The sequence below is a fragment of the Erinaceus europaeus genome, chromosome 10, assembly GCF_950295315.1.
Source record: "Erinaceus europaeus chromosome 10, mEriEur2.1, whole genome shotgun sequence".
Lineage (NCBI taxonomy): Eukaryota > Metazoa > Chordata > Mammalia > Eulipotyphla > Erinaceidae > Erinaceus > Erinaceus europaeus.
Window position 1 is genome coordinate 105,614,705 of NC_080171.1, and position 22,518 is coordinate 105,637,222.

General features: G+C 53.2%; 1 protein-coding gene across 3 annotated transcripts in view; it reads right to left on the minus strand.

The window, feature by feature from the left end:
- Nucleotides 1-22,518, minus strand: part of RALGDS (ral guanine nucleotide dissociation stimulator) — a 34,462-nt gene that overhangs the window by 3,335 nt on the left and 8,609 nt on the right. Inside the window, exons 1-16 of one of the 3 annotated variants that reach the window (XM_007527869.3) lie at nucleotides 19,666-19,962; nucleotides 11,472-11,582; nucleotides 9,572-9,765; nucleotides 8,889-8,948; nucleotides 8,341-8,534; nucleotides 7,634-8,088; nucleotides 6,379-6,594; nucleotides 5,927-6,030; nucleotides 4,964-5,048; nucleotides 3,843-3,911; nucleotides 3,461-3,547; nucleotides 3,004-3,036; nucleotides 2,601-2,722; nucleotides 2,327-2,422; nucleotides 1,835-2,036; nucleotides 1,216-1,458 (exon numbers count right to left, since the gene is read on the minus strand). In XM_007527869.3, coding sequence (XP_007527931.1) covers nucleotides 1,216-1,458; nucleotides 1,835-2,036; nucleotides 2,327-2,422; nucleotides 2,601-2,722; nucleotides 3,004-3,036; nucleotides 3,461-3,547; nucleotides 3,843-3,911; nucleotides 4,964-5,048; nucleotides 5,927-6,030; nucleotides 6,379-6,594; nucleotides 7,634-8,088; nucleotides 8,341-8,534; nucleotides 8,889-8,948; nucleotides 9,572-9,765; nucleotides 11,472-11,582; nucleotides 19,666-19,848 — 2,454 coding nt within the window. In that variant the 5' untranslated portion in view covers nucleotides 19,849-19,962. Of the gene's footprint in view, nucleotides 1-1,215; nucleotides 1,459-1,834; nucleotides 2,037-2,326; nucleotides 2,423-2,600; nucleotides 2,723-3,003; nucleotides 3,037-3,460; nucleotides 3,548-3,842; nucleotides 3,912-4,963; nucleotides 5,049-5,926; nucleotides 6,031-6,378; nucleotides 6,595-7,633; nucleotides 8,089-8,340; nucleotides 8,535-8,888; nucleotides 8,985-9,571; nucleotides 9,766-11,471; nucleotides 11,583-19,665; nucleotides 19,963-22,518 lie in introns of those variants that run through there. The other 2 variants (XM_007527867.3, XM_007527868.3) reach the window with 2 other exon arrangements.

The following is a 22,518-nucleotide window of genomic DNA, read 5'->3' on the forward strand; positions in this document are numbered from 1 at the left end:
GGCCCTCAGAGCTGCCTCAGTACCCACACAGGGGCTCAGAGCCTCCAGTTGGGTTCTGAGTCCATAGGGCCTTTGCCACCTTCCTTTGCTCCCCTGAGGAGGCTCTGAGGAATGAGGTGTCTCCCGCAGACCTGCTATCTCCTCCTCTACCACCCAAGGCCACACTTGTCCCAAAGGCTGCTCCCTTAGAAGCTACCCTTTGAGAAACGGTATCAGTGTACAGAGAATAGTATGTAGTCCAGTCCTGGCAGTCAGAGGGGAGCTGGCTGGATATCCAGCTGCTATCTATGTGCAAGGCCTAGACTGGCCTAGAGGCTGTAGAGAGGGTCAGCATAGGGGGACCCCTGGCTACCTATAGCTCAGGGTCAGAGTGTAGGCAACCCTTAGACACAGGCCACATAGGTGACTGTTTAAGGACAATTGTGTTAGCTCTGAGCAGAAAGGATTTCAGTGCAGGCAGTGGATATAGAGGAGCTCTGTAGTATCAGAACAGTTCCCCCACCCCCAACAGCATGGGGTTGGGGCAAATCTTGGTGTGATCTCAACCTTCCATTTCTCCCTCTTTTTTGCCTCCAGGGTTATTGCTGGGCTCGGTGCCTACACCAGGAATCCACTGCTCCTGGAGGCCATTTTCCCCATTTTTTGCTGTCCTTGTTGTTGCATTGTTTTTGTTTTTTTTTTAATTGTTATAGTTGTTTTGTTGGATAGGACAGAGAGAAATTGAGATAGGAGGGGAAGACAGGGAGGGGGAGAGAAAGACTGACACCTGCAGACCTGCTTCACCGCTTGTGAAGCAAACCCCTGCAGGTGAGGAGCCGGGGGCTTGAACCAGGATCCTTATGTCGGTCTTTGCGCTTCATGCCATATGTACTTAACCTACTGCACTACCGCCCGACTCCCTCATTTTATTTTTAAAAGCAGTGTTCTGGTTTAAAAAAAAAAAAAAATATATATATATATGGAGAGAAAGAGAGAGAAATAGTGGTGGAGTTGTGTAGGCACTGGGCACTGAGTCCTGGCAGTAATTCTGGTGGGGGGAAAAAGTGTGGCATATTTATACACAATGGCATCCACTCAGTTATAAGAAGAGATGTTATCTCACAGTCTGCCCTTCCTGTCCTACAAGAGGCCAGAACCAGGATGGCGGTACAGCACAAGGCCTTCAATACCATATGCTGCCTGTCAGGTGGAGGGCACCGGGCCTGCCCGGCTCACCAGGATGCTCTTGTACATGTTGCCATTGTCCACATCCAGGCTGACGCGAATGATGCAGCAGTCACCGACCTGCTGGTTGTAGAGCGGCAGTGAGGAGCTGTAGTTGCAGACCCCAGAGACGGAGCGCTTATGGGTACGTGTGGAGGCCACGGGGGTGGTGGAAGCTGAAGAGGAGGAGGTGCTGCTGGAGGCTGAGCTGATGCCGGAGGTCTCCGGGGATGACTGGGAGGTTGACTCCCAGAACTGCGGTGGGTGGGAGAAGGGGAGCGTGGTCAGAGGAAGGTCCCAGCCTTGCAGAGAAGCCGGGCCTGGAGCCTTGTTCCTGGCCCTCTGCAGGGAGGAGTGGAGAAGGAAGAGGCTGGGGAAGGAAGAAGGAAGGGGCTGGGGCTGGATGGTGGTGCTCCTGGTAGAACAAACTAGTTACCATGAGCAAGGACCTGGGCTCCCCACCTGCAGGGAAAAAGCTTCACAAGAAGTGAAACAATGCTGCAGGTGTCTCTCTCTTCCTCCATCTCCCCATTCCCTTTCTAGTTCTTTGTCTATCCATTAAATAAATAAATAAGTAAATAAATAGGGAGGAACTGACCAGGGCAGTCAGGGACAAGGGGTGGAAATTCACCTTCTTCTCCTGGGCATCTGGGGACTCGGGGACAAAGCTCATGTTGATCTCCTCCACGTCTGAGCTGGAGGAGCCAGCAGAGTGCACGCTGAGCGCATCAGCGATGTCCCCGCTGCTGAGGTAGGGGCCACACCTGAGCTGGTCACAGGACTTGGAGTGGGAGCTGCCACTGGTACTGAGCTCTGTGCTGGGGGCCTGGCGGCTGAAAGGAAGGGTGGGTGACTTGAAGGCATTCCTCTGGGACCCACCCCACCCCTGCGCCCTACTCCAGGACTGTGCCAAGAGCCCGGTCACCAGCACCCCCACACACTTGAGGTGTCTTATATTTAGGGCACCACCCCATTTCACAGGAGGAAACTGGGGTCTAAGGAGGTGAGGTGACATTCCGATCATGGGGCTGGTCAATGGGACAGCAGGGGTCTCAGAGACCATATTCAACCGAAATATCCCCAGGTCCCCAGAAACAACCCCCTTCCCGCATCCTGTGCTCACTCGCTCCAGCGCTTGACAATGGCCGTGTTCTTCTTCACCTTGAGGGTGTTGCTGGCTGACTCTGAGGGGGGCTCCAGCTCACAAGACAGGTTGTAGCTAAAGGACAGAGCATGGCTGTGATCTGCCAGGAGCCACACCTGGGCCTCCCTCTGGCAGGGGCAGCTGGAGCTGGACACCCAGGTACCCTCAGGCCGAGTGACTGGCGCTGCCTGAGCTTCTCCAGATGGTCGGGGATGCCCCCCCCACACTTGGTGCTCAGTCCCATACGGCTTACCTCTTAGTCTCACTGAGTCGTTCCATGGCGCGGAACCAGGCCACAAAATGCTCCTCAGGTGCAATGCTATAGTTATTGCAGGCGGATTGCAACAGCTTGATCTGGGCGATCACCTCAAATTCCTGGGGTCAGAGATAGACATGCTTATTTTGCATTCTGAGGGCCTGCGGCATGCTGGGGACTTGGTCCCTTCCTCCTCTCTCTGTGCTCACCCAAGCCCCATCCTGTTCTTAAAGTTGGCTTCAAACAGCCTCTCCCCAGGGAAGGGTAAACTGAGCTCAACTCTAGCCTCTTGTCCCCACCCTCCAGTCAGCGACCCACCCCTCCCCATTAATCTATGAGGAAGAGGGAATGGAGCTAGAGGGGCTCATCTCATCTGTCAGGTGAGGGCTCCAGTATTCACCTTCCTCCTCTTCTCAAAGTTGATCAGTCTTCCCTGGAAAAAAAGATAGCCAGTGACCATCAGTAAATCTTACCTTGTCCTGTACTGCCCTTCCCCCAGAATACACTACTGACTACACTCCCCGGGGGAGCGGGCACACACACCTGAACCACAAGTGGGTTCTGGAAGCCTGGGAAGGGGGCAGAAGCTCAGAGATGGACAGATTGTGGCCCCTACTTGGCCAGTACATCCTTTGGTGGGCTGGGCCTCTCTGCCCATGGGGGTGGGAGGGGTAGGTAGGGAGGGGATGGATTTTTCTAGTTCCATCAGCTCTGAGCCCCACCACAGGGATGCACTAATAAGATGGGCACAAGGGCAGCTGGGAGCTCTCTTGAGACAGGTGCACCCAGCGCTGGAGCTTTGGTGGGAGGTTTGCTTTCCCCCAGGCTTCAGGCCCCACCCCATGCAGCTCACTCACATACAGATAGTCCTTCATTGCTGTGTCCAGCATCACCAGGTCTGTGAGAAATGTGCCCAGGTAGGGGATGGTGCCCTGGATGACACCCTGTGACATGGGGGTGGGCACTGATGAGCAAATCCCAGCCCTCCTCTTGGGAGAGCCCCTCAGCCCCATCCCACACTGCTTTTTAAAAATATATTCCTTTTTTTTTTCTTCTTGATAGAGACAGAGATTGAGAGGGAAGAGGGAGATGAGAGAGAGAGATAGAGACCACCACCCGCCCAAACCCCAGCCTCTTGCTTAGAGAAGTTTAGGGACTTAGTTATTCACCCTCATTCCCTGTCCTAGTGTTCAGGGATCCTACACCTGCGGAGCCCCTCCCAATCTCAGGCACACTTACCGTTTCCTTTGGCCGCTTTTGGGCTCTCTTGGGATTCATCTCCAGGGTGGCAAATTTGGATGTGCCTTCCTGCAGGGGGAGGATGGGGTCAGTGAGAGCTTCCTCTTCCCCTTACCTAGTCCCCAGGTACTGCTACATATGCTCTGACTACCATCCATATCTGAACCCTGCTCCATGGCTCTGGGGTGTGGGGTGACCAGCAGCTTGGCCCGAGGATCTCAGGCTTATTCATTATAATGACTGCCCTCTCCTTATGATCTCCCTGTGAGCTCAGAACCCCAGGAACATCATTCTTCCATTTTCCAGGTGAGAAAACTGAACCCAGAGAAGGGGCAGTGACTTGCCCAGGATTCCAAAGGGACTCAGGGGAGGCCATGTCTACTGCCTCACCCCTGATCCAGGCTCATAAGCCACAGAGGCAGAGAGATGGAGGCGGAGTTGGGTTTTAAGTCTCCTGCCTACCACACCACTATGGAGGTGAACCTGAGGTCATGTAGAAGATGTCTTTTCTCCCAAAGCCCCAAGGACATTCCCTGCCCAGAACTCTGCTTTAGTCCACTCAATAGGAGTCTCCTTGGTGCCACCCTGGACTGACTGGGATTCTGGGTGGTGAGACTTTGCTTCCTTCTTTTATGGAAGCTTCTAAGATGAGGTCAGAAAGGACCACCATCTCTTCAAAGGAAGAGGTACCATGATGCATCAGCTGCCCAGGGTACTGATCATGGTAACATGAGGTCCCATGGGGAGGACCTCAAAGGACTGTCTGGATCTCGTTTCAAGTCTTGGGGGAGTCAGGATTTACTCCCAACCTGACCTCTAGGTCTGACTATTCGGATCAGTGGCTGGACAGCCCCTTGGGGAGCTGGCCTCCCAACCTGCCCACTAGCCTGTACAGTGCAAAGTGCCTAACAAGCACCAGCATGAACCCTGGGCCCCCCGACCCTACACCTGATGTGCCCAAGGAGCAGTCCCATCCCTCCACATATTGAGGGTTTTCTGTCCCCAGTGTGTCCCCACCTACCCACACATCAGACTTTTCTCTCTCTGAAGTCCAAACAGAGAGGACTTCTTCCAAGACATTGTCAATGATATCCTAGCCCTGTCCCTCCCTCAACTCCTACCTTGATGAGCAGCTCTCTGCTCAGGGAGTAATTGTTCTCATCCGAGAAAATCTCTGACAGCTTCTGAAAGATCCGAAAACTGTCCCTGTGGGAAGGAAGGAGATAGCTGGGAGTAGTGGGAGGGGTGTGAATACAGATCCACTGTCTTTTGAGAGCTGAAACTGCCCAGGTAAGCTGTTTTCAAACAGGGTTCTGCTGGGCTCTAAGGGTTCCAGAAACCTGATGGGGGTGGGGAAGCTCTCATGTTGGTACCCTGGGGGCTCCATCCCATTTCTACCGAGTGGCTGTTTTGACTGCTTGAGATATCTGCTATATAAAGGGTACAGTTGTGGGTGGAGGAGACAGCATAATGATTATGCAAAGAGACTCCCATGCCCGAGGCTTCAAATTTCCAGGTTCAGTCCCTGGCACCACCATAAACCAGAGCTGAGCAGTGCTCTGGTAAAAAAAAAAATGATAGTAGGGAGTCGTGCGGTAGCGCAGCAGGTTAAGTACACGTGGTGCAAAGCTCAAGGACCTGTGTAAGGATCCGGGTTCGAGTCCCCTGCTCCCAACCTGTAGGGGAGTCACTTCACAGGCAGTGAAGTAGTTCTGCAGGTGTCTATCTTTCTCTCCCCCTCTCTGTCTTCCCCTCCTCTCTCCATTTCTCTCTGTCCTATCCAATAACAATGACATCAATAACAACAACAATAACTACAACAGTAAAAACAACAAGGGCAACAAAAGGGAATAAATAAATATTAAAAAAATTAAAAAGATAATAAAAATAAAAATAAAGGTGTGGTTGTAAAGGAAACATGAAAATATTCACTATGGCAAGCCAGCTCCTAACAGATCAAGAAATCGAGTCCTTAGATGGAACTGCTGACCTAAGGTCAAGGGACACTCAGAGAACTGCTCGCCACTGCCTCCCCCCATCCCTGCCAAAAGGCCCTGGGGCTCCTCAGAGAGGGGCTTACCCACCTGGAGACCTCTTCCCAGGTCTTCTTCAGGCGGTGGATGGAGTTGCTCTGCAGAGCTGAGAGGATGGCATAGAGGGACGAGAAGTTTTTCAGAACTCGGCACTCCTGGTGAGTGAAGTGGAACCGAGTGTGAAGTGGGGTCGGAGACACCTCCTGTTCCGTCTTTGATCCTCCCTGGTCAGGACCCACCCAACCCACACCTGCAAGGGGTTAAACAGGCCAGGGGCCTGTACAGGTGACATTCCTGGCAAGGAGGACCTAAGCTCAAGCCAGGAAAAAGCATGAGGAGGCTGTAAGCTTCCAGGAGTGAGATGGAGCATCAGTCAGTGGGCTGGGGATGTGGTGGGTAGGGGGAGGCTGGTCACTGATGAGGACCCCCAGAGCGCAGTCCTGAGAGCAGATCAAAGTGAATAAGGGGATTTCCCTCACACTGGAACCCTCCACGGCACATACCCTGGCCACCTCGATCCAGTGTTCTACCACTCTGGCCCTGTCCCGGGCCGTCACACTGCGGTCTCCCAGGCAGGTGGTGATGACACAGTTGGCCACACTGTTGAACTGGGTGACAGTAGCACGGACAGTGGGTGCCAGGTGCTCTTTGCCTTTCTTGTCACGCTGGGACCAAATGGAGCCCAAACAGTGGTAGGGTACCACCTTCTTGAACAGCTCCTAGAGGTTGGGGTGAGGGAGACAAAAATGTCAACTGACCATGCCATAGCCCAGCCCAGCATCACAATTACCCCTGGCCTCAGGCAGGGTCTCTAGCCCCAACTGGAAATCAGCAAGTTGAGAACATGGCTCAAGCTTTTGGGGACCCCTCGGTTTTGTTTCTTGCCCATTAGGGTGCTCAATGCACAAGTGACCCAGAATGAAACTAGAAGACGGCTCACACCTGCACACCACAAGGAAGCATTTTCCAACCCCATATGGATCAGGTTTGGCCTCCAACTCCCAGCTATTCACCGTGGCACTAAGAGGGACTATGGCATCTGTCATGGACTCTCGTGCGCACCAGGCGCATAATAAACAGCCTTCTGGGCAGAGAAGAGGCAGCTCACAAAGCTTCTGTCCCTCAATGAGTGCCCTGCAGCCTCTTTTTTGTTTAGTTTAATAAATGATTTATTTTTAAATGATTTATTTTTTAAAATACTTATTTTTTTTTATTGGATAGAGACAGAGAAGAACTGAGAAGGGAGGGGGAGATAGAGAGGGAAAGAGACACTTCACCATTCCTGAAGCTTTCCCCCTGTAGGTGGGGACCAAGGGCTTGAACCTAGGTCCCTGTACACTGTAATGTGTGTGTGCTTAACCATGCAGCCTCTTTTTTACAATCATGGTTACGCTGTAACGAGAAAGATCAAAGCACCACTCCACAATCCAAAAAGTCCCACTTGTCTTGTCTTTGTTGTGCTTACATGAAGCTAGGGATGAAATCCGAAGCCCTACTGCTAACCACTTTCCCAGATTCTCTTGCTCCATCACACTGAGTCTGCCCTGCATACTGTCTCTGTGAGGAGGGACGGAGTGGTGGCAACTCCACAGTGTGCAGGGAAATGGGAGGTAAGAAGCACATCCAAGTCAAATCACTGGCAGTGGGAATTTGAACTTAAGACGTTTCCTTCCAGACCAGAGAAAGGCAGGTCTGGGCATCTGAGACCAGAAGGTAGGCATGCATGCCCTTGCACATCTGCTGAATTGAGCCACTTACCGCATCCATCAGGGTGAACTGCTCTGCTACCAGGTCTGGAGGGAATGACAAGAGGTGCAGCTTCTCTTCGGTCAGTCCATTCTCTGCAGTCACAGGTGAAGGCCAGGGAGGCTCTGGGGTAGGAGTTGGCTCTAGCTCTAGAGTTTGTGATAGAGCTGGCTCTAGCTCTGAAGCTGATATTGGAGCTGGTGTTGAGTCTAGCTCCAGAGCTGACACCAGAGTCGATTCTAGTTCTGGAGCTGGTGGTAGAATTGACTCAGGCTCCAGGGTCAAAATGGGTGTTAGAATTGACGCCAGAGCTGACTCTAGCTCTGGAGCTGTGTTAGGTGTTACAGCTGGTGGTAGAGTTGGCTCTGGCTCTGGAATGGATGCTGGCTCTAGTTCAGGATCTTCTGTTGAACAGGGCACTAGAGCTGGTTCTGGAACTGGCTCTGCTTCTGGAGCTGGTTTTAAAACTGGAACTGGAGTTATGAAAGAAGAATCGTTCAGGAAAAAGCCTGCCTTTCCAAGAGAACATATTCCAGAGCCTCCAGAGAACTCCTAGTTCATGACCCACCCAGGAAAGTTCCCTAACTGCTGTCACACTAAGGCAGGGTCTAAGCCCAGTCTTGGTGCCTGATCCCCTACTGCTTCTGGGAGCTCCTTGCTGTGTGGACCCACATCTACCCTTTTTTATAGGTTCACCTGTACCCATCCCAACTGCTTACCCTCAGGCTCTGCTTCAGTAAGCTCTGCGTGTTCCAACTGGGCCAGGAGAAGGTGGGCACGGCGCTCCAGGTCAGAGCCGGGCATGTTGAGCTGCACATAGGCCACCAGCTGCTTGAGGCAGGGAAAGTCTGGGGGCTGACAGAAGTCCTCCGAGTACTGGTCCAGCCAGGTGCCCAGGATGGAAGAGATGGCACTAGGAGGGATGGGTCATGTGATCAGAAACCTGGCCTCTCCCATGACCCTCTGCCCCTAACCCCTGTGGAGCTGAAGCACCAGGTAGCAGTGAGAGCACCTGCACCTGTACTTGTGTCCTGAGCCCCAGGATTGGGGAGAGGCAGGCAAAGTGTGACTGGGTGGTGGGAAGGGGTCCTCCCAGGGGACACTGAGCTCTCTGATCCCTTCCTCCCCTGTAGAAGAAGCCCCAGACTTCAATTCTTGAAGGACTCACAGGATGTGTGGAAGCTGGGGTTCTGTTCATTTCCATCTCCTCCCAAAGCCCCACCCTTGCAGACAGGAGGTCCTCTGAAAACACCCAGAGCCCACTCACTTCTTCAGTTGGTCCTGAGGGCCACCATCCTCGCTGGAGTAAGGCAGGATGCATCCGTATCTAGAGGAGGCCGTGAGGGCGTCACATCTACCATACCTGCTATGATGTCTAGTGTTACCCCAACCAGAAGGGAAGCCTGAGGGCAAGGATGTCTGTCTGCTCTCAAGGAATCAGACTACATGCTTAGGAAAGTGCCTGCATACAAGAGTGGCTTCAAAAAAAAAAAAGTGGCTTCATAGGTGTCTGTAGAATGAATGATACCCAACCTACACCTTAGAGACTCCTGGGTGGGCTAGGAGGCCCCTGAGCCCTCAGGAATCCCTCTCTGATCACACACAAGATGTGATCAGATGTGGCCCTGAGACTCCACCTGGACCCTCCAGACAAACAGGAGATGGTTTTACCCAAGGCCATGGGATAGCGAGCCTTGCAGTTTCCTCATGAAAGAGAAGAGAATCATAGCAACTCCAAGCCCAGCTCTTGCAGCCCTTCTGTAGGCCAGGCCTAGGATCCACATTCTCCAATTTCAGCTCTTACTCCTAAAAATCACTGAGTGAGTTTGGTCCTCAGTCAGTTCAGATTTCACATGAGCAAACCAAGGCTCAGAGAGGTGTGGTGACAGTCCAGAGTCAAGAAGTATGTATGTGGGGGGTGGGGGGGCAGCACCGAGGAGCAGGACTCACCTCTTGAACAGGAGGTCCAGGACTTGTTGAGTGGTGGTGAAGGTCCGGTAGGTGCACAGGAAGATGGTGACATAGGAGAGGTCACTGCCCTGGAAGGCGGGCACCAGGTGCTCCACCAGCTTCTCCAGGGTGCCCGCCTTCACGGTGCGCACCTTGCAGGTCTCATACAGGCTCAGGCCAGACTCGTTCTCACACTGCAGCAGTACAGGGACACTAAGTCAGCCCTGGCAGCAGCGTGAAACACCCCCCACCCCACCCCCAGGACCAGCAGCTGGTGGCAGCGATGGGATGTGAGTGCTCCCCAGCGGACATAGCTGAGGTGGGGGGATGATGGAAGAACACTAATACCTTTTTTATTTCCTTTTTTTTTTAAATCTAACTTTGTTTTGTTTTCCTTTGTGCTGAGATTGGATTGAGTCCAGGGCCTCATACATACAAAACATGTGCTCTACCGCTGAACTATATCCAGGCCCTTTAATATCTTCATTTTGTTAGCCAAGTAATGACAAGCTGGAAGCAGTTAGCCCGTATTCTGGAGATGAGAAACAGGCTTTTTCTGGGAAGAAAGATAGAACCTGTACCCATGTGTCAACAACTATACTGTAAACTATTCCCCAACTCCCTAGTAAAGTGACTTGGGGGAGCCGGGCGGTGGCGCAGTGGGTTAAGCACACATGGCAGAAAGTGCACGGACTGGAATCAGGATCCCAGTTCAAGCTCCCAGCTCCCCACCTGCCCGGGGGGTTGCTTCATAGGAGGTGAAGCAGGTCTGCAGGTGTCTTTCTCTCCCCCTCTCTGTCTTCCCCTCTTCTCTCCATTTCTCTCTATCCTATCCAACAACAACAGTGATAACAACAACACTGATAACAAGGGCAACAAAAGGGAAAAATTTTTTTAAATAAATTAAAAATGTATTTTAAAAAAGTGACTTGGAAGACAGAAACAATAAAAAGGAGGTATTGACAATTGAGTACATTTTACACTGTGCTAGGACTGGGATTCAGACTCCCCTCTCCCCACCTGTAGGGGGAAAACTGTGAACAGGGAAAACTGTGATTGGTAAAACAGAGAAATGGAGAGAGGAGGGGAAGACAGAGAGGGGGAGAGAAAGACAGACACCTGCAGACCTGCTTCACCACCTGTGAAGCGACTCCCCTGCAGGTGGGGAGTCGGGGGCTCGAACCAAGATCTTTATGCCGGTCCTTGCTCTTTGTGCCATGTGCGCTTAACCCGCTGCGCCACCGCCCAACTCCCAAATCTTTTCTTTTTCAATCGAGTTAAAAAAAAAAAAACAAAAAAAACTGGAACAAATGTAAAAAAAACACTCACTGCCCAACATGAAGTGAAAATAGCAAAGATGTGCCTTTTTGGATGCTTGTGCAAACATGTGAACACGTGGTCCGGGAGTTGGCCGAGTGGGTAAGGCATTGCTACACTCAAGTGTCAGGTCTTGAGTTCAATCCCGGCAGCACATGTATCAGAGTGATGTCTGGTTCTCTCTCTCCCTCCTCCTATCTTTTTCTTGAATAGATAAATAAAATATTTTTAATATAATTTTTTCTTTTATTTGTTTATTTATTATTGGATAGACAGAGAAATTGATAGGGGAGGTGGAGACAGAGAGACACCTGCAGCCCTGCTTCACCACTCAAGCTTTCCCCCTGCTAGTGGGGACAAGGGGCTTGAACCTGGGTCCTTGTGCACTGTAAGGTAAGCACTTAACCAGGTGTGCCACCCCTTAGTCACTAGCCAAGCCCAGAGCTGGATGGGAGGAGGGTGGGGCCCTGATTTCCCTGGGAGCAAGAAAGTGATGGAGGGAGCCTAGTGGCGTTGCCAGGACTATACCTGAAACCCGTTTCTGGGGGGTCTTGGGTGGGGCTCCCTCCTTGCTGGTACTCACCCCAAGCCAGCGTTGGCCTTTGTTGGCGCCATGGTGCACCTGCACCTTCCGCAGAGAGATGGAGTAGATCACCCCGTTGACCAACTCCTCGCTGATCTCCTGTGTGGAGCTCTGCAAAGAAAGTGTCCGGTGGGGATGTTAGAGCCTATCGCTCCAAAAAACCTTCTGTCCCCAAATAAGGCACAGCTCAGTGGCCCCAAAGACTGCTGATCATGGATGAAAGGGATGAAGCTCTAGGGCTGGAAATTAACACTGGGGACAAGAGCTGGGCATGTGACAATAACAGGCCCACTGGGCTTCCAACCCTGCCATCACTTGCTTCTCCCTTGCCCTCAAGCTGAGTGTAGTGATTCACAGGGGAATACAGGCAGACCTAGAGAAGGGCAGTCTGTCCAAAGCCATGCTACTGTGGGCTCAGGACAGTCTTGGGGCCCCAAGGCCCCAGCACAGACAGCTGCACCCAGGGAGCCAGTCCCCCTCCAGGTGGTACTTTTCACAAGGTCTTAGGCCTGTGCCCTTCACCTCATCAGCTGACCCAGTGGGGTGGGCAGAGTCTGGAAATCAGCATCATGGGTATGGGGCAGGTGTGGGGTGTTCTCGGAGCCATGCTGAGGCCACTTCCTTCCCCTTCTACTCCTTCATGCCCTTATGTCTTCTTGGGCAATAGAGAAGTTCCCAGTTCCCTCACCGTCATCAAGTGTGAGGGAAGAGGGGAGAAGAGACAGTGCCAGCAGCTGTGCTGATGGAACATAAACACCATGGGGTTTTGGCTGAGCCAGGAAACAGGGATCACTGGGTTGCTTCCTGTACCTTCTGGTAATAAGGAAAACCAGGTCCCCTCCTGCTGGGCAGGCTGGCCTGGGGCAGTGTCAAGTCTTGGTCATCACCCCCATTTCAATCTGCCCCTGTAAAGGAAGCAGGTAAGCTTGCAGCAAGCAGAACCCCTGGGAGGAAAGATACCTCCTCTGAGGGTTTAAGGAGGAACCAGGAGGTACAGTGGGTACAAGGTCATCATCAGTCAGTCACACGGTCAGTGATAGCATCACGGCCCCAATCCATGGGGAAGGAAGTTCAGAGAAGGGCCAGGAGAAAGTGCCTGGAAAGCAATCCCCAAGGGCTAGTACCTTTGGGGTCAGAAATGGGGGTCCTTCCCATGCTCAAGAGCTCTGGGGGGCATGGGAGTCAGCTTCTGGAAGTCTACTTCCTCCAGCCCTGGGATCCTCTCCCATTCTGAGGGGCTCCCTACCAACAGGAAAGCTGCAGAGGTCACATGGCCCCTTCACCTCCTCCTGGGAGCCAGTCAGTCAGTCCACTTCTTGGAAATCAGTGGGTAACCCATAGGTGGAGGCCCTACACCCACACCCCCAAACAACCCTCACGTGGGGAGTCCAGCCCATCTTTCATGAAGGGGAAATTCCTCCTCTGGAGCAGAAAAACTGAAACAGATGCTCTTTTCTCCCTTTGCCTCATACTCCCCCTCCTTCCCTCCTCCCCCCACCAGAGCTGGAGAAGAGATGGGCTTCTGAGGCCATCATGATGCTGAGGGACTGCCATCTACCTGCTGGACAAGGGTCCAAGCCAACGTCTCCATAGGGGTCTAAGATGTTCTCCTGCAAAGGCCACCAGCCTTTGGTGGACCTGTCCCTCTGTGGGATTTCAGTCACATCTGGCCCAACCGGGTCCCAGATGGCAGCATTTGGGGAAGTAGGCTCCAGGAGAGACCCCCCCCTTCCCCCCCGAAGCCAGAGAGCAGGAACTTGAACCCCTTGGAAGCCCTGTGGGGGCTCCACCAACACCTGCTAGACAAAAAAAATGACTCTAGCACCATGATGGCCCTCTCCCCTGCTAGACCAATTCAGGGGATGGGCTTGGGCCCTATGTCTGGACATCCCTGACTACCCATCCCCCAGCACGTCTAAATAGTGGCTCCGGCCCTGCAGTGAGCCTTGGGCCTCGCTGGCAGTGGAGCAGCTGGCTGTCCCTGCCAGGGTGTCATGTGATTCCCTAGGCCCTCCCCCACCCTGAGGGGCCCCCTTCTGCCAGTTGGGCAGGGCAGGGCAGGACACCGAGAGCTGCACATGCTGGGAGAGGGGGGCGTCAACATCTTGTGACACAGATGGGGAGCTAATCCCGTCTTTGATTCTTTCATGCAGTGGCAGAAGCAGCAGGAACAAACCAGACCTGGAGTGGCACCAGTGGAACCCCAGCCCCAGGCCCAGTGACAGTGTAGCGCATCTACTCTCCACTAGAACAGAAAAGAAAAGCACTCCTACATCTGTCCCCAGGAAGGGGCAGGATGGGTAGGACCTTGGTGCCCGCAGGCAATGCTGGTCTACATGCTTTGCAGAGAGGCAAAGAGCAAGGTCCTCGTAGTGGCACAGCCAGGGGCCCCCAACTCCTCCTTCTGTGGGGGTGGGCAGCTCCCAAGGGAGAATGGGAATGGCCTAGTAAACAGCAGATGTCCCGATGAGGGTGTCCCCAGGACAGCTGTAAACTGACTACAGAGGAAAAGCAGGCCACGTGGACACTGTGTCCTCAGGAGACAAGTCCTTGCAGTCTACCTGAGCAGGCACTGCACACATCCGGGGGTCCTGGGACCTGTGCTGACGGGAGCCTCCTATATATTGGCCAGCCTTCTATGTATATCTGGTTCTTGTGGGGATAATGTTGGTCAACCAGGCTGCTGGTGGTGAGATGCCCTCCCAGCCCCCCAGTGAGCAGAGGCCAGCAGAACAGGCACTCGGGCTGCCTCACCCCACGGTCACTCAGAGCACAGGCTGGAGCCCTAAGGAGGAGAAAGAAAACGGCCTGGGTGGTGTAGGGTAGTGTGTCAACTGATCACCCTTCTCAGGGTGACCTGCATCACTCACAGCAACATGTGGTGTCCCCAGCTGAGCGCAGGCCAAGCCCTTATCCCTTCAAGGTAGAATGAGGTCAGCAGGGGGCCAATCCCACTCTATCTGGGGTCCCATTGCTCCAGAAGGTGACTGGAGTCTGTGCCTGTGCAGATGCCTCTTCTCCATCCCAGGTACCCTCTGCTCTGTCTCTGAGTTACAACCCAAGCGTATATAGTGGAAGCTATAATTAGGGGACCCCCCCCCAGACCTGGCAGAGGGCTGAAGCAACTGGAGGACAATGTATCTACACCTGGGGTTCTCCCATCTCTTCTCTGAGTTGCATGTGGAAAGACCTGGCCTCACTAGGATGGCAGTTGCAGGGATGGATGTGATCACAGAGTCTCCAAGGGCACAAGATGACAGTTCAGGGGCTTTTCATACCGTTTGGAGTTGTGGCCAGGTTCTACTGAGTTACAGAGGTCACCCTGGCCTTCAGCACAGACTCAGAGCACAGCCTGATCGCCCGCCAGCACCCACGGCACATGAGCCCCTCCCCAGGGCCCAACAGTCCCCAGAATATTATCTCTTGGGTAGGGCTCTGGTGAGCCCTCAGTAACCACCCCCCACAGCCCTCACAACTCATCTAGCAAGGGGATAGCAGTAGCAGCAGCAGCTACAAAGTAATGGCAGGCAGGGGTCAAGAGGTACCCAGGTAACTGACCTAATGATGATGTCACTGGGGAACATCTGACACACCCCAAACCCCAGGAGCTGGCAGTAAACATGGAGTATGGGACAGGAAACAGCCCTGTTGCTGACTTGTAGCCTTTCTCTGGGTTGCAGGAGCCAAAGTATGAAGCAGATGTGAAGATACTGCTCAGCCTTTTAGATGCCCAGCCGAGAGAGAACCAGGATTCCTCAAGCTCAAGTCTGGTCCTGGTTTACCTCTAGATCAGAGGAATAAGACCAACAGGGTCTTTCATTCAAGAGGAAGAAATGCCCCGCCAGTGGGCATACCCCCAAGCCCAGGGGCACAGACAGGACTCTGGAGGGGATAGAGGTCAGCCCTGAAAGGTAGGTGTGCGTGTGTTTGTGTGCGTGAGCGCGTGTATGTACGTGTGTGCGCATGCGCTCCTGGTTCCCATGCATAGGCAACCTTGGCTGGAGGCCTTACAAATGACTTGTCTGACAGGACAACCTCAGAAACTGGAGTGTGGGGACTAGATCATATTGAGCCCCCAGAGGGTAACCAATCTTCCCCCAGAAGAACCAACCTCACCAGTATGAGGTCAGCTACTCATCCATAAAAAGGGGAGATCTAAAAAAAAATTCAGGTTAGGGAAGCACCCCTCCATGTGGGCCCCCAACCTCCTCCTATTCATTCAGTGGTGGCCTCTGTTACAGCTTGGGTCACCAGGAGGCAGACCTAAGGGAATAGAATTGGCAAAAGATCAAGAGGGTTATCTGGCTCAGTTGCAAACCAATACCACTGAGAACAGAGTCCTGCACACATGGGCATTACCTGGGCACGCTCCTCATACTTAATCCTCCCAACACCTTACTTGATGTGTGAGGACTCAGCCAAGAATGGGAGCCAGGAAGTGAACCCTGGCCAGTGACTCTTGTAACCTCAGCAGACACACCCAGGCCTGGCTCCATTGGGGCCACAGTGTCAGAACAGTGTCTGGCCCTGGTCTCAGCAGATGCAGCAGAAAGGTTGAGAGGTGGGAACAGCCAGACCCTGCGGATCCTGGGGTCAGCCCAAACCAGACTGGGAACCTAGGCTGTGGGAATGCCCTGGTGCCTTGCTAGAAAACACCATGGCTTGCCTGGCTCTGGCACTATGCCAGGCCACCTGCCCTTACCAGGAGGAACTGGCCTCATGTCCATTTTACAGAGGGGAAAACCGCGGCCCAACAAGTTCAGGGCTGCCTGGTCCAGGTGGCTTTATAGTCCCATGCCTCAGGGCTCAAGAAACTGATTAGTGCACCTGTTCCTGGGTTCAGAAGGACACTAGACCTTCAGATGTAATAGCAAAGTGGACTGCTCAAGAACCTGCTGGTTCTCTGGAAAGGAGAGGAAAATGTCAGAGCAAACCTATAGTCCAGAGCTCCCCAAAGGCCGACTGTGGTGCTTCCCCTACCCCCAAACCCTCCACTGGCTATGGTCTATACCTGCTCTGACTAGCTAAGGGCTGGAGACAGTCTGCTCAGCTTCTGCACAGGGCTACAAGTTTCAACTGCCAGACCCTGGAATCGAATAGGGATGTCTTGGTGCTGATTCTGCATCCCAGAACATGGAATATCTGGGGCTGTGATTACAGCCAGGACAAGGATGGCCACAGCTCTGTGCCAAGCCAAGGGAATCATCCAGGTATCCAACCAGAAGCCCCTGGTGCCAGCCCTGGGCTACCTGGGTGCAGCCTCCTGAAACCACCCCCAGGATTTCTCAGAGGCCAGTGCAGGCCAGTACGAAGTGAACTCCAACACCTTCTCATGAACAGTAAGGACAGGGCCTGGAAATGCCCTCCTCCATGCAGAAATGGTCTAGTTCTTCCCTGCTAAAGGCTTACCCTGTCCCTGACTCCTGCTCCTAGAGCCTCCTGAGAAAGCCTAGCATGTCCACCTGAGCGGCCCCCTTCCTGGAAGGAAGACGGGCCCAATCCCAGCCAACCTGGTCCTCTCCCTCTTCTCTAGGGACCCAAGAGGAATAAACCAAGTGAGAACCTGAGGAGCCTTTGGAGCCTTGCAGGTGACAGTCAGTGACCCGCCTTCTAAACCTCTAGCACACAGGGACACAGGACATACACAGACACACCTACCCCTTAGATCATGCCTCTTGGGTACTCAGTGTCACTCACTAAGAAGCTGAAGGCCTGCATACAGTGACCCAGTATGGTCAGAGAACAAATACCTGAGAAGAAGGCGTGGGGACCAGCACAACCCTCCTGTGTCTCCACGAGGACAGACACCCTACTTATTCCCTGCAACCCACATGCTGCACTCTCTGTCCCGCCTTTGTTGCTTTCTGTCTCCAGGGCCTTTTGCAAGCTAAATAACCTCCAGGATTTTAGTTGCTTCATCTTTTCAGTGGGCTATTGGCAGCAGAATAACATCTACATGTAAATTGCACAGCAAATTTTTGGTTTCTATTGGCTATTATTTTACACCTCTAGGGTCCAGCTGTGGGCTGGCTTTCTTCTGTGAAGCCTGGGCCTGGCTCCATCCTCCTCCTCCTCCGACTTAGTTATTTTGACAGGGCAGGTTTTGCACACAGCAGGTGCCTTCTAGAGTACAGTATGTATTCAACTCCCCACCTGCATCCTTCTTGACTGTGTGAGCTTAGGTTGGGGGTTTCACTTCCCTGGTCACCTATAAAGTGGGGTTGGGGACTACACTGCAGGACTGGTCAGAACCAGCAGGACAGAGGTCAGGGTGTCTGCAGTCAGACAGAATTAGGAAGGGGGAACTTCTGGGCACAGGCAGTGGCCTACCTGAGTCAGAAGCAAGGACAGGTGACTCCACATAAACTGAGCTGGGTTGGCTTAGAATTAAGACGATGAGTGAATGCTTAGATGTGCAAGGACATGTGTTATGCCAGAGACAGAAGAACTGGGTGGAGCTTCATAGGAATATGGAAGGGTGAGGAGGACAGAAACTGGTGGTTTCCAGAGAGGACAGGGACCATAAGCTGGGCCATTTCTGCTCTGGCATGCTACAGTGACCAGGAAATCAACCCCGGATTTTTTGGGGGGGTGTGCTGGCAGGAGGGACAGGGACTTCCCCACCCCCTCCCACAGCCCTGGTAAATGGTCATTGTGTTTGGTTTCCGGAGTGGCCTCCTCTCCTGCCAGGACCCTGGTTTTCCTGCCCCAGCCAGAAGCTTCCCTTTTGATTTCTAAACAGAGGCCACAGCCTGAATCTCAGTGCTGAGACCAGGGGAGGGAGGAAGAGAAAGAGAGAGAAAAGACTCTGGGGCTGGACAGGACTCAGATCTGTCTCAGCCTTATCCCTGGGGGATGCAGATGGGCGGGGGTAGAAGGGGTGGAGAGGAGAGAAGTGACTGGGTGGCCGTCCAAACCTAGCAAAGAAACCAGCCTGGTCCCTTCGAGTGTGCAGGCCAGACCCTCCTAGCACACAAAGCCCAAGCCACTGCCAGACATAATGAGACTCAGATGAGAGCTGGGTTGGTGTCAGGCCTCCCACTCCCACCCTCCTGGGGGTCCTGCTTCAGCTGAGCCAGCAAGGACTGAGCTCTTATTGGAGCACACTCCCAGCCCAGCCACCTATCAAGTGCAGGAGGAAAGAGTGTCCTTGGCCTACAGATATCGCTCCCCCCACAACACCTCTCTATGCTAGACCTCTTCCCACCCCTAGCCAGACAAGGAAGCCCCCTCTATACTAGAACATGAAGCCCTGGGGACACAAGACCCTGGATGGCAACTGCTGGCAATCAAGGGGCCTAAGGTTATAAAGAGGGACACCAAGGGGCCCTATGTTTTGAGCATAGGGGCTCAAGAAATTACTATTAAGCCCCCCCCCTCCATCTCCAGGAATGGCCTCTGTCTAGACAGCCTGCTGGAGATGGAGATGAGGGATGCATGTGTTGGAAGGGCAGCCTCCTGGACTCTTCTATGTGCAGTTCCCACAGGAATCAGGTGGGAGGTGGCTGCTACCCATGACCCCATTACCCACTGAGCCCCCGACAGCCCTGAGAACATTAACAATAAAAGATTCAGCCCTCTCCTGGTTACTTGCCCCCAGATCTGTGGCAGATACCCCCTCCCCCTTCTCTGAATACTCCCAAATACCTCCAAATTCAGGGTGTAAGTACATTTTCTAAACGAGTAAAAATGAGTCACACCTAGCCACAGAAGGCCCGTTCCAACCTCACAGCCTAGTCACCTGGCCCTACAAGTTCGAAGCCTGCTTCGCCTACATGCCCCTCCTTTGAGCAACTCGATCTTGGGGTTCCCAGTTCCAGAGACCAGAGCGGTTTCCAAGCACGGTTCTGAGTTCCCACCTGCACTGAGAACTTGCAGGCCCCCGGCTGGCAACAGCTGAATATGGCTCTGCGGTCGGTCGGGAAGTTCACAGATGTAAACAGTGACAACGCCACGGAAACAGGTCCACCTGGGTGGTAGGGTTGCTGACTGGCACACCTGCACTAGTCAAGGGACTGCGGGGGACGGGGCTGGAGACCAGCCTCTGTCCCTACACGGTGGGCTGCGTTGTGCCACGGCCCCCAGGCCACCTCACTGCTGCCCCCCACACACCGACATGGGTGACCCGCTCAGGCCGCCGGGCCCTTCTCCACCCCACGAGCAGCCGGGGGTCGGGCTGCTCGGGTTCACCCACCTCCAGGCGCTGCAGGTCTGGATCAAACTGTGTGAAGCTGTGCAGCACCACCGGGCAGCTGTCGGGGCTGCCCACCTCCAGGCGCACGGCGTCCCATACGCTGCGGCTCCGCCGGGAGCCCACAAACAGAGGCTCGGCGCCGCCCGCAGGCCCGGCCGCCTCGGCCCACATGCGCTGCACCATGGACGGCTCGAAGCTGTGCGGGCGGCCCGCGGGGCCGTGGCTCCCAGGGCGGCGCGGGCGCGGGCGCGGGGCCGGCCCAGCCCAGCGCGGCTCCGCGCAGCCTGCGCTCTGAGCCGGAGGCCCAGCACCGCGGAGGTCAGATCGGGGGCGGGCCCGAGCCTCCGGGGGCGGGGCCAGACGCCCAGGGTCAGAGCAGCTCCCGTTTGCAATCACGCTGTGACTCACCAAACACTCGTGTTGTGTGATCGTGGGTACCACTGGTCTGCCCCTGGTGTAAGTGCCTGTGCAGATGCGGTGATGTACGCGTGTTCGGGTAGCCTCCCGCACTCAGACTGGTCTCCCACTGATTCTAGTTAAGTCCTTCCCTAGTTCTAAAACCTAGCACAAGTTGCTTTAACTTCTCTGATTATTGGGGGAAAAAAACAATCAAACCAACCAAACAAACAAACAAGCAAAAACAGGTTCCTTCCACTTAGGTTCACACCAAGTAACAACACCCGACTATGCAGTCCAAGTTCTGAAATTGGATTCTGTCTCCATGCGCCTTTGCAGGTCCTGAGTATTGGGGTGTATTTGGAATGGGGCAGGAGGAGGTGACTGCTGGCATTACTTCCTTTCAATTACGTTACCACCCTGAAGAGGTGGTAGTAGTAAAAAGAAGCTAGAGGGGGAGATAGCACGGTGATCATGAAAAAACCTGTCAGATCTGAGGCACCAAAGGCTCCAGGTTCAAATGCCAGAGTTTAGCTGAGGAAAGAAAAGAATCAGATGAAAGGGCTGGAGGGGGTGGGGGGGGTAGATAGCATAATGGTTATGCAAAGAGTCTCTCATGCCTGAGGCTCCAGTGTTTTTTTTCTTTTTCCTCCAGGGTTATTGCTAGTGCTACAAATCCCCTGCTCCTGGAGGCCACCCCCCCCCCATTTTTATTGAATAGGACAGAGAAATTGAGAGGGCAAGGGGAGGTAGAGAGGGACAGAGAAAGACAGACACCTGCAGACCTGCTTTAACGCTGGTGAAGTGACCCACCTGCAGGTGGGGAACCTGGTGCTTGAACCAGGATCCTTGGGTGGGTCCTTGTGTTTCATACGTACTATGCATGCTTAACCTGGTGGTCACCGCCCAATGTTTCAGGTTCAGTCCCCTGTACCACTATAAGCCATAGCTGAGCAGTTCTCTGGTTAAAAAGGAAAGGAAAGAAAAGAAAGGAATCAAGAAAGAAAGAAAGAGAGAGACAGAAAGGAAGAAGAGCAGTAAGGTATATGTGGTGGGTGAGTACAGACATTCAAGAGTAAGATCCAGAGGGACAAAAACTGAGCAGGGCCCCTGGCCTGGTCACTTGGGAGCATTAGTGGCTTGAGGGTTCAAGGTATCTGGGGCAATGGTCAGGGTGGAAGTAAGGCTGCTGAGCTAAGGAGAAAACAGGACTAGAAGTGTCAGCTACTTCTTCTAGGAACTAATGAAGAGGAAGAAGAAGCCTGGGTGGGTTAGCAACAGAGTTGAGAGAGCTTTTTGTAGAAGGGTCAGGAGGGACCCTCTTCAAACCTCAGACTTCCCTGAGGTCTCACAGAGACTGGTAATTCCTGCTAGCAGTCAATACCAATAAGCCTCAATTTTTCTATCTGCAGAAGACAGGACCTGACTGACTACCCATTCTTTCTGCATATCTTGCACACCTGTGTGTGCCAGCCTCAGATAGCCACTACCAGTGGAGTCCACCCATTCGGGCAGCTTGAGCACTCATCAGCTATTTTTCCATCAGGGCACAAGGCAGAGCCTGGACAAAACTCAGAGGACAATTTGGCAATTTCCATTAAGGACATTTTAAAACACTCATGCTTTCTCACTCCATAAACCCACTCTCAAGAATTCAGCAAGGAAGCAAGCAGGGGTGTGGACATGGATTTCTAGGATGTTTAGGAAACTTTTTTTTTTTTTTTAAACCAGAGCACTGCTCAGTTCTGGCTTATAGTGATGCAGGAGATAGAACCTGGGACTTTGGGGCCTCAGGCTTGATAGTGTCTTTGCATAACCATTATGCTATCTACCCCTGCCCCCAGGAAACTTCTATTATAACTCTGCCAAACCCAAATGAATCCAAGAGCCCTCTCTTGGGTTCTCACTCCATCTTAGTGCCACTGCTCAGAGTGGGAGATCCAGAGTGGAAGGAAATAGCCCAGATGAGGAATATGCTTTTACAACTGCACATCACACCCATGCAATGCCAGAGTTAACCTTATTTATTCCCTTTTGTTGCCCTTGTTTTATTGTTGTAGTTATTATTGTTGTTGTTATTGATGTTGTCGTTGTTAGATAGGACGGAGAGAAATGGAGAGAGGAGGGGAAGACAGAGAGGGGGAGAGAAAGATAGACACCTGCACACCTGTTCATCTCTTGTGAAGTGACTCTCCTGCAGGTGGGGAGCCAAGGGCTCCAAGAGATCCTTAAGTCAGCCCTTGCGCTTAACTTGCTGCACTACCGCCTGACTCCCTCTTTACTTTTTAAATTATCTTTATTTATTGGATAGAGACAGCCAGAAATTGAGAGGAGAAGGGGTGATAGAGAGGAAGAGAGACAGAAAGACACCTGCAACACTGCTTTGCCACTCGCAAAGCTTTCCCCCTGCAGGTGGGGACTGAGGGCTCAAACTTGGGTCCTTGCGCACTATAACAT